Genomic DNA, 10,966 nt, shown 5'->3' with positions numbered 1-10,966 from the left:
CAAGCCGATCTAACTCAATATTTTCCATGATTTGATCGGTATTCGATATTCGTCGTCACAGGTCTTCCGCCGGCTGGCTTATCCATGATGTCGTTTTCGCCCGCTCCGAATCGTCGAAACCATTCCTCCGCAGTTCGAAGTGATAGAGTACCATCACCCAAAACACCATTAATCTCACGGAACGTTTCTCTAGCGGATTTGCCTTTAACGAAGGAAAACTTTAAAATAGCGCAAATTTCGGCGTTAGTGAACTTCAAGTTTACGCGTCTATAACTGTTGAACGCAATATCCAAACTAATTTTGCATAGCGTCGTTTTCTAGGTTATGTCAAGACCTTTCAAAGGTGTGTAGTATTGCCAGATACGAGCTCTGTAGTGCTTTATATGTATCATAAGGCATGTATTCTGTTCCTAGAAACTACTGTGCAATCTATGATCAAAACCTTGGTAGCTTTCGGCTCCTTGTCGTAAAGCAAGTAGTTTGGAAAAGATTCTATATTTATGTTGAGCAGGTCCGGCTTGAGCCTGAAACACTCAGTTTAAAATGCAGCTTGTTACCAGAATTTGTCTCTCGCCAGGCTTGTGGTGATTTTAAACCATGTGAAGTTGTAACTTTCCAGGAGCTTTGCTTGTCCTGTGGATTGCTGCCAAAATATTTCCCTACCCACACTGCTTTAGTTGAGGAGCAGTTCTTTTATGGAATGGCAACCCACCCCGATACAGGTTTAGATTCACCATCTTGGAAGCAGCAGCACAGTGGGTAAGTTCAACGCCCAATTTATTACCGGCTTCCCTTTTATGACTCGGTGTCATGATGATGCACTTGCATTCTGTTGTAGATCGATAGGCTGTTCCGCCGTTCTTCTCCTGCGCCCTTAATAATTTAGTCTCACAGAGGGAGATCGTTTGCAGTGCAGGACGACATCGCTAAGTATGGCAACATGTTGATACGATAGTAATATTTATACTTGAAATATGTTTGAAAAACTTCCCATGATGTGTATGGAAAGTTTAGTGCGTGATCCTGCAAAGCATGCTCCAATGACTTCTGCCTCTTTCGTTATCAGTAGAAGGCCAAGCCTTGAGTTACTCCTAGCGGCCTGACTGGCGAGAGTAACATTAGACTTCTTTGTGAAGTTTACCCTTTAAAATGCTATCGAAGTTTTTGATGCTTTGGATGCCCATGAAATTGTTCAATATGTAACAATCGTTATCGCAGTAGTGGTATACAGCCACTTGATGATACTTACTTAGTTTGTCTTGTAGTTCCAATATTAACCGGCCAGCCGTTTGCATACTATGAGTGCTTTTATAGCTTGAGCAATGTTTATTTTTACATGCTTATTCCACTGTAGTGTGGAATCCAGTGTGAAGCCTAGGTATTGTAATTCGCTTGTACTTTTTGTCGTCAGCGGTTAGGGCCCGGCAGGGAACTTTTTTGATAGAATGATGGATTGTCGTTTCCGACGGGTTGAACGTATTGCCCTTTCACTGTGATAGACATAAGAGACGTCAGCCCATATACACGATATCGTAGAGAGCGTTCTCGAATTTACTTACTAATAAAACATTGTTATTAGCGTACTCGTTATACGAATTCCATTGGTTTACAGCTACTCAATGGATGTATCCTGCGCCAGCTTCAGTTCTTGCGCCAATTTTACCTTGTAAGGTCTTGAGTCGTAGGACAAGACCTTTTCAGTTCAAGATTTCTTCAGTTCTTGCATCAACCTCATCTTGTAAGGATGTAGGCCAAGATCTTCCCCACAATGACCTAACAGAAATGCCCAATGATTGAGAACGACGTGTGAGACTGATTTGGGTCTTTCTCAATTGATGAGCTAGCAGCATATTTTCATCTCACTGGTACGAGAAAATTTTGTACTGTCCCTATGGATTCAAATTTTTCCACCAAATACTCAAATGTTGATCTGACAGAATGATTATGACGACAATAAATTGGATGTAGTGCTCTTAAAGTTGAGGCTACTGACTCTGAATTTCGGTAGAAAATTTTAATAATTTGGACTCGCTGTTGGATCGTTTATATTTTCATGATGAAATAGCAAACCTTATTGAAGAGAAATGTCGAAAGAGCGGGAAAAAATATTGAGTCGTTTACTACCCTTGTCCGTCTACTTTTGTAGCGTCCCTATTGAAAACCCCGTTATATTACTTTGGCGATCACTGTACGAGTATATGATGTATGGGGTCTACATTTATAATGACAGGCGGCAAGTGTAGTAGAAATTTTTAGTGGGGGGTAGCTTGCTCTGTAGCCCTAAAATTATGGTAAGCCCACTAGAAACTTTGAAAATAAACTGACTTTTGATTGGAAAGAAGAAATCGAGAATACCTTAATCGTTTCCAATTTTGAATTGCAAGCAATACAATAGCATATTTCAACTAGAATCTTTACAGAACTAGAAAAAGAAGAACACATCTCAAATTTTGGCTATACAAAACGTCACTTTATTTTCTCTATACATAGATATGTTGTAATTTGGGAAGGTAATTTATTTTAAAAATTGTTGTAATATTGTCATAATTCACAGGGTACCAAAAATGTCATCATCGCTCTTGAAAATGGTTTAAGCAGCACGTGGGACAACGCGGTTATCGTGACGTACTACCACATCTACGATGCTCATGTTTGGAGTGAGGAAGTTTACGAGACGGTCAGCACCAGCACGAGAGAGGCGATCGAATGGATATCCCATGGGGCGACGGTCTGGATATAAACGATCGCGTACGCCACAGTATGAAGCGGCATCACTGCAAGTGCCCACCAATTCTTGTTCGACCTGTGACAATTCAATTATTTTAGTTTAAGAAATACCCTTTCTATAGAAATTATTGTGCGCTTACCCTATCCTGGTCGTAGTTGGATACCATAACAAACAGCTCACACTCCAAACCTTCGGGCAAACCTTTAGGAATCAGCATGTGATTGGGCCAACCGCAGCCGCAGAAGTTGAATTCGAGCTCATCGGCACTACCGGCGGCTGGCCGATTTTCATCCAAATTACGGAAAGTGCGTTCGAAGGGTATGGTGACACTGGACTCGGTGGAGCGACGACGAATAGTATTTTGACCAGGGTTTACTGTTGGTTGGATAAGATTTATAAAATCTTACTATCTACTCATAACTTATGTACTCAGTACTCACATGCGACAATGAATTTGTCCAATTCAACCATTAGTAAACGTTGATCCTTGAAGAGCATGCCTTGTCTACGTTCATCTCTCTTGGGACCCAGGAAGATACGCACTGTACCGAAACGTTGAGCACCGCTATCATTGTTGACATTAATGGTGTAGGTGAAGGGCGTGTGTTGGAGATGCGTGAAACGTGCGAACACATTGCCGCGTGGCACAAAGTCCATGCCACGCGAGAGATCAACATCGGATTGCTGCCAGAAGGTTTGCAGCACATTTGCTTGTCCACCTTCGGGACTTACTTGTATACCAGTAACAGTAACACCGTCATAGTCGAGTTCTGGTAGCGTATATGGGGGTAAACGGATCTTATGTTCCTGGAAGATATCATCGATGTATGCATGCCATCTGTAGAAGACCGGATCACGCATAGCAGTGGCTGAATCACCCATAACACCAAAGGATTCCAAATGACGATGATCGGGATCGTGTGAGTACGAAATGAACACATGACCCATGTTATGGAAGTCACCATACAAGCTACGATTTGGTGAAATAATCGACGACTCCATAATGTTACCCAGAATATCGATACCGCCAGCATTATCTAATGGCACACGGTTACCGCTTTCCTGCAATTGCATTCGATTACAATGTATAGCATGGAATCCTCTAAACCATTAATATTGTATACTTACATCGGTGGCAAATCCTTGAGATATAGCTTCGAAGATGCGATCCCTCCAGCGCTCCATATCACTTACATCCAAATTAATTTGATCCAACTCTCGATTGAGATCCGACAATTTCGTATCCTCAAAACGTGGTGGCCAAGCGCGACTCGACACTAACGAATCCATTTTAGGGAAGTAGCCTTCAGCAATGGGTTCACGCAAGTTGTTGAAGCGTACAACGCGTGCCAGATTATTACTGAAGCGCTCCAAATTGTAACGAGCAACCACTTGTTGATGCATGTAGTAGAAGAGTTCACCACGACGATCCTTATTCACAACAGCACGATCACCAGCCTCAAATGGGTACACCAAATGCCAATGCCAATGATGAAGATTGATGCCAAGATCCTCGCGGAAATACCACAGTCGATGCTCTGGTTCCAAGTCAGAGGCGGTGTAATCGCGTGGTATGGTGATTGGCATACGTGAACCATCCGGCACCACAGTGGCCTCTTCGCGCACTTGACGGAATACACGAGAATCGACAAATTTATCGGGGAAGTTCTGCGCGAAAGACGGCAAATCCAGTCCCTTGGTGTCTGGACGATGTAGCAGCGCCACAGATAGTGCATAATTGAACAAATATGGATTCACACGGTCACGTGCAAACACAGCTACACTCTGCAGATCGTCTATGGAACGCACACCCATGAATATGTCAATCAAACGACCCGCAATGCGGCGATGAGCCGGAATGAAGAGCGAAAATTGCGCATCACGTGCCAGTGACATGGGTACGCGTAGATCCGGTATGGAAATTTCTCTAACCGGAATGCGTTGCTCGGCCTTTTCACCGAAACGACTCTGCACCTCAGTGCTGATGGGACGGTAACGATCCGTAAGGAACTTATCGGGCACATCGAACACTGCCGCTTTGCCCTTCTCCATAAAAATGGGTTCGGTGGGACGATCGAAGAGCAGCAATAAATTGTTCTTGTCAGCCATTTTAAATTGCTATTTAGGCAGTTACTTTTGGAATTCAAGTAAAAAGTTATAGTTTTTAGATAGCACTAAGCGTACACAACTGTCGTTCAGTGCGTAACTGTTGGTTTGGGTTGCCAATCGAGCTCTTTTATACTACTCGAAAATTTAGTTTTTGACATATCTATTCACACACAGTGCGTATATATATCACAAAACTACTTATCAGTGCCCAAAATTCATTGCGGTTTCGTTATCAGCAGCGTTGTTGAATGCGGTCACCGTTCCATAATCTCTTTCGCTGTCTTAATAAGTTCCCATAAACTATAATGGTTTTATATTCATGTGCCCTTCAAAATAGAAATTTCATATTTGCAAAGGGTTTAAAACCGTACAAATTAACATATCATTGCGAATCAGAAACATATGTACATATATACATATCTACATAGGAATATACATAAGTGCATACAATTGCGGTTTTATACAAAGCGGAGTATACTGTCGTGTTGCTAAGCGTACGAAATAAGGAAAGTACCGTACTTTCCAATTATTTTAGCTTTTTCTATTTTTTGTAAATTTTGTATTTTTTGGAAAACAAAAACGGTAACTTCGGCTGCACCGTAGCTAATATATCCTTCATAGGTGCATTTCTTTTAGTAGCTATGAACTCAATTTGTATGGTAGCTATATGCTATAGTTAACCGATCTGAACAATTTTTCCGGAGATTTTATTGCTGCCTTAGAAAATAATTTATACCAAATTTCGTGAAGATCCCACGTCAAATGCGAAAGTTTTCCATACAAGCCCTTGATTCCGATCATTCGGTTTATATGACAGCTATATGCTATGTTGGGCCGATCTGAACAATTTCTTCGCAGATTACATTGTTGCCTTAGAAAATAATCTGTACCAAATTTTGTGAATATATCTTGTGAAATGCAAAAGGTTTCCATACCAGCACTAGATTCCGATCGTTCAGCAGTTATATGCTATAGTGGTCCGATAACGGCAGTTCTGACAAATAAGCAGCTTCTTGAAGAGAAAATGACGTTCGCAAAATTTCAATAAAAAGCACTCTTTAGAACGAAGGGTCCAAACGATTATATACTCACAGTGGTGGTCTTATAATTAGAAACGATTTTGCTGCATACAGTTTTCTGAATTTATTTTAAAAATTTAGCTTTTAGCTTAGCCAGCTTTTTACTAACACTGAAAAGTGTTTTGGGTCATTATCGTGCTGGAAAATGTTATATACTTCTTAAAGGAATATGTTTCCATTCTCCAGAATGCTTTTATATTGACGTTAGTCCATTATCCCTTGAACATGCACAATTGGGCCAACACCACGAGAAGAAAAGGCTCCCCAAACCATAACAGATCCGCCACCGTATTTTACTGTGTTCATAGTGTACCTGGGGTTCAGCGCCATGTTGGAAGGATATCTTTCATACGATTTTCCGTCGGACTGGAATAAATTGAACATAGATTCGTCACTTCAGAGAACTCTATTCCAGTATTGGGGAATTTTTTCACCATTTTCCTTGCAAATCGCAATCGCTTCTTAATATTTTTTTTTTGATGCAAGCGGATTTGTTTGTGCAATAAAGCCACAAAATAGACGCCTTCTTATCGTCCGAGCTGAGATTTATACATTATTTTCTTGTCCAACTTCAGCCTTTATTTCACGCGAAGTCATGAAAGGGTTGTTTTTGCTCGTCCTACAAGTTATCCGGTCTTCTGGTGGAGTAGTTTTTCGAGTTCTGGTCTTCCTGGTAGGGGTTTAAAATTTCTTTATTGATCTTTTTTTACTAATTGGACATACTATTAACATGCCACATACTAATTAAATGTTCCCTGAGTTTCTTTAAGGTACCATCACCTATCATATGGGGTAAGGTAGGTGGGTAGGAGTGTAGCCCTGTTATCTATCGGGCTCAATTAGCACTTGATGTGCCATTTTGATACACTATTCGTAGAACCTCCTGTATCTGCTATTGCGTTTCACCTTCTATCTCAAATCATTTTGAGGTTTCGATGGAACTACTTATGTCTGATATGCTTTTAGGGGAAATCCATTCAAGGTTTGGTGCTTGATGGATTCCAAGTGTTTTTGTGTCGGATCTGTGCTAGAGCTGGGCATTCGCAGAGAAAGTGGAAAATTGTTTCCTTGTTCCCTGCTATTCCGGAATCTCGGCGGATGTCGTTGTAGGGCATACCCATTTTGCACGCATGTTCCCCAAATGGCCAGTGCCCTGTTGGGTTAGCTGTTCTCTGTACATACTTTTTCTTGACCTATTTAATAAGTCGTTGGTTCTTTTCCTGATATACATATATATGTAGGGTAAAGTCATCTGATTGTTATATGTTTGTTATGTGGGGGCTAGGCCAATTTCCCGTCAAATTTGATCAATTTTGGAACAAAGATATACTGTTATCTCTCATTTCATAGAGATAACTCAAATCGCCCGGATGTCAATTTTATTTATAGTACATATAAAAATTACGTGTTACGTTGTTTGTCCGCGATGGACTCCTAGACTACTGAACCGATTTTAGTAAAATTTGGTACTTTGTGTCCAGTTCGAACCAACTTAGAAGATAGGATAGTAAAAACAATTCATAAATAAAAGTAGTCTAGGACAGCGTAAGCACTATTAAATGGACGCTCTATTAAGTGGACATATCCATTACGGGAGGAGCCTGCTTTAGAAGTTTCAAAAAATAGTTTTTTTTTTCGTTATGCCTAAATCTCTTTAGAAGTTAAAGGTGGGAATTAGAAGTATTGTCGAAGCTAGAAAGGTGGTAGGGACCGAGCGTCCAGCAGATATATGAGCGTTTGGGCAGAAAACGAAAACTTTGAGGTCCGATTTCTTGTTTTTTTTTCATTTTTAAATTTTTTTTTAATTGGCGGGCAGGATAGAAACAAAACTAAACGTCGTATGGAATTGGGAAAAAATGTATTATCTTTGGCATTAAATTATCTTTTATTTAAACTAAGAAATGTTAAGTTCGAACATATTTTTAAATAACATAAATTAAAATTTTTTTTTGTCAAAAACCATTTTTTTTCAATTTCTAAAAAATTTTACACTTTTTTTTTTGGAATTTTCTTTGTTTAACTAGAAGGTACATAAGTTATTAACAAATAAGCATCACTTTGAATTTTTTGTTGCGTCCTGCCCGCCGCGCCGTCTGGCAAATGCACATCCGAAATACATCGGGAAACTGCTTCCCAAAGGCAGAATATCAAAGATTTCGTATTCCAAAAATTTTCGGATGATGTTTAAACATTTAACTATAAATCCTACAAGGTTCGCTATAATCAATTATATCTTTCCTTCCTAAAAAAATCATCAAACTTATAGATTTTGTGAAACCTCTAAAGCAGGCTCCTCTTTTAAACATGCACGTTGGCCGGTCCTACAATTTGTTGATGTTACTAAGTACAATCTATCAAGCGGACAACTCTATTTACTGGAAAGAAAGGCTGGTAACCAGACATTGAGAAAGCAGCGTTAAAATCGTTATTTTTTCTAACGGGAGAAGACTCACACCGCGTGTTGAAGTGCGTACGACCCCATTCTGTGTGGTATACAAGTATGTTAGCGTGGTAATCCCCACTAAGCCAGAGCTTTTTTATCCTGCAGTAGTTCAACTGGGCGCTGCAATCACGTAGTCAGAACTTTACTTTGACTTGACTTACACCACGACTAGGTCCTGCGTTAGGAACTCTGAATTGCAATAAATATCAATATCGTCCCACACAGCTATACAAACACTGAGTCTCTTACTATAGATTGCGGACTACCTTGTTTTAAGTTACGATTTAAGCTCCTGTACCGGCTTATGTTTCCTGTCATTCGCAGAGGATATAAAGCAAGCTGGTTACGAGGTTTGACAATTAAGTAATGAGACTGATTTTATTGCCGCGCTTGTGGTAAACCTGTGACCTTCCCTTTCTCTTTTTCCGGCATCCCTCCCCTCTCCATTGATATATGTACCATCGCTCTAGCTTGTTTAGTTCGCCTGCTGCGTCAAGTTGAGTAGACGTGTGTTTGTAGTGCTCGTCACGAAAATGGAAAAACGAAATCAAGAGCAACGCGTCGCGATAAAATTTTGCACCAGATTGGGCGAAACAGCTTCGGAAACGTACGCTAAAATTGTAAGAGTGTATGGTGATAGTGCTCTTTGTCGTGCCAAAGCTCACAATGGTTGTCTCCGCGCGCCCCCGCCCGAAAAAGGCTTGCATGAGCAAGTCGAAGGTGAAAACGATGATTATTGCCTTTTTTGATAGCTGTGGAATCGTCCACAAAGAACTCGTTCCACCGGGGAAAACTGTGAATCAAGTCCACTATTGGTAAGTACTCGAGAGATTGCGAAAACGAGTCAACAGGGTGCGCCCAGACATCGCTCGTAACTGGATCCTTCATTACGACAATGCGCCGTGCCACACTGCCCACAGCGTGTCCCAGTATTTGGCCTCTAAAGGGATCGCCGTGTGAGAACAGCCACCTTATTCGCCCGACATGTCACCCTGTAACTTTTTTTTGTTTCCTAAAACAAAATCGGTGGTCAAAGGAACCCATTTTGAGTCGATTACGGACATCCAGGCGGCCGTGACGCTACTCGCGGACAGTCGAAGCATTCCAGAAATGTTTCGAAGCATGGTAAACGCGCTGGAATCGCTGTATAGCTGCCCAAGGGGACTACTTTGAGGGGGATGGCTGAGTTGTGGAATAATTTTCAAATATACGGTTTTTATGGAATCAGTCTCATTACTTAATTGTCATACCTCGTATTTGATCTAGCTTTAACATTGCATCTCCATAATAACTTCAGCGTTTCTGATATCTGAGTAAGGTATTGTATACTATGGAGCCTGCAAAGCTCGAGATATTTATTTACTTCAGTCAATGGTTGGACCTCAATCTTCACGAAACTTGCAGTACTTAAGTTACTTATCAGTAGCTTGACGATTTCGTTAGCTGAACATATTTTCAAATATTCTTAGTTGTTTATAATGCTTATATAATATAATACATGCACTACCCGAACGTGACGACACCCGCATTATTATAAAGCAAACAGACAACAGAAGCAGTTTATCAATTGTACACACGCGCTAACACACTTAACTGGATAACGGCGAAAAGGGCTGCGCAAAGATATGCAAAATGGTTGAGCAACCAAAAATAGCTAAACCACAAGCGATTTGCTCCAACTTGCCACTTGATTCGGTTGTCTCATCACTTGCTACATGGCGCTGGAGCATTTCCCGTTGGGTGCACAAAAAGGCGCGCAGCATGTGGCAATCAGTCTGACTGTAGCAAAAAACAACAACAAGCAACAATTGAATATCCACATACAACAATAACAAAACACATGCAAAACGACAGCAAAAGTTGTACGCTCTTTTCTATTCATAATTTATGCTCGTCTTGAATATTTCATGGCGGTGCAGCAAAGTCACCCATGAATAAGTTCGCCTCACAATTTTATGATACTCCAGCATGTGTGTTTGTGTGTGTGTTTTCGGCGAGACAATGATGAATCTTTGATGAAATATGCATGCATTGTTACAAAAAGGGAAAACACACGCCCACACACTCATACATATGCAGCGTAGTATACATGAGTACTTACAAGAAATTGTTAAATATTTACAAGCAGACACTTGATGATAAAGTTCAAATGCTACGCTACTTATTTATGATTGTTGATGTGATGTTGCATGAATTCGAGCACGACGAATGTTGCACGTGCATGTGTGGCAAAATAGAAACATCTCGGTGATATTAAATGGTTGATTGTTGAGAGGTCTTTAAAGTTATTGTTTGGAGCATAAGACGGGTTGTGTTGATTGACTACTTAAGTGGCTTTCATCGTATTCTTGCTTCAAGTGGCTTAGCATGTGAGCAGGAAAGTAAAACTAGTGAAGCATACAAGTTAGTTTTGGCGTAGTTTTAATTGCTTATATATTTCATTAAAATTCAGGGCATTCAAAAAATATTAGATTGCCAAATATCTCTCTTCCGCTTTTTTGTCTTTTGAATCTTACGGCTATGTATAAAACACTACAGAGCTTGTATTTGGCAATACTATACATTTTTGAAAGTTCATGACATAACCTAATAAACGACGCTACGTAT

At 40.4% G+C, this 10,966-nt stretch overlaps 1 protein-coding gene across 1 annotated transcript; it reads right to left on the bottom strand.

Annotated features, from left to right (window-relative positions):
• Nucleotides 1–2,510: 2,510 nt before the first annotated feature.
• On the bottom strand, nt 2,511–4,956 carry LOC105225680 (phenoloxidase 2). Its single transcript, XM_011204259.4, has 4 exons — nt 3,857–4,956; nt 3,169–3,790; nt 2,868–3,103; nt 2,511–2,803 (listed from the first exon to the last, which is right to left on the bottom strand). The coding sequence occupies exons 1-4, from the start codon at nt 4,835–4,837 to the stop codon at nt 2,591–2,593; spliced, it is 2,052 nt and encodes a 683-aa protein (XP_011202561.2). The 5' UTR covers nt 4,838–4,956; the 3' UTR covers nt 2,511–2,590.
• Between the last annotated feature and the right edge of the window lie 6,010 nt (nt 4,957–10,966).

Source organism: Bactrocera dorsalis, chromosome 1 (assembly GCF_023373825.1).
Source record: "Bactrocera dorsalis isolate Fly_Bdor chromosome 1, ASM2337382v1, whole genome shotgun sequence".
Taxonomy (NCBI): Eukaryota; Metazoa; Arthropoda; class Insecta; order Diptera; family Tephritidae; genus Bactrocera; species Bactrocera dorsalis.
The sequence above is the reverse complement of the archived record's forward strand: the minus strand, read 5'-3'. Positions and strand labels throughout refer to the sequence as shown.

What these genes read in the sequence shown, in the direction of transcription:
- LOC105225680 (XM_011204259.4), bottom strand. Translation starts at nt 4,837, where the DNA reads ATGGCTGACAAGAACAATTTATTGCTGCTCTTCGATCGTCCCACCGAA. An exon ending in GGACAAATTCATTGTCGCAT is followed by an intron (nt 3,104 to 3,168) that starts GTGAGTACTGAG and finishes TCCAACCAACAG; the next exon opens with TAAACCCTGGTCAAAATACT. An exon ending in CCAACTACGACCAGGATAGG is followed by an intron (nt 2,804 to 2,867) that starts GTAAGCGCACAA and finishes GAATTGTCACAG; the next exon opens with GTCGAACAAGAATTGGTGGG.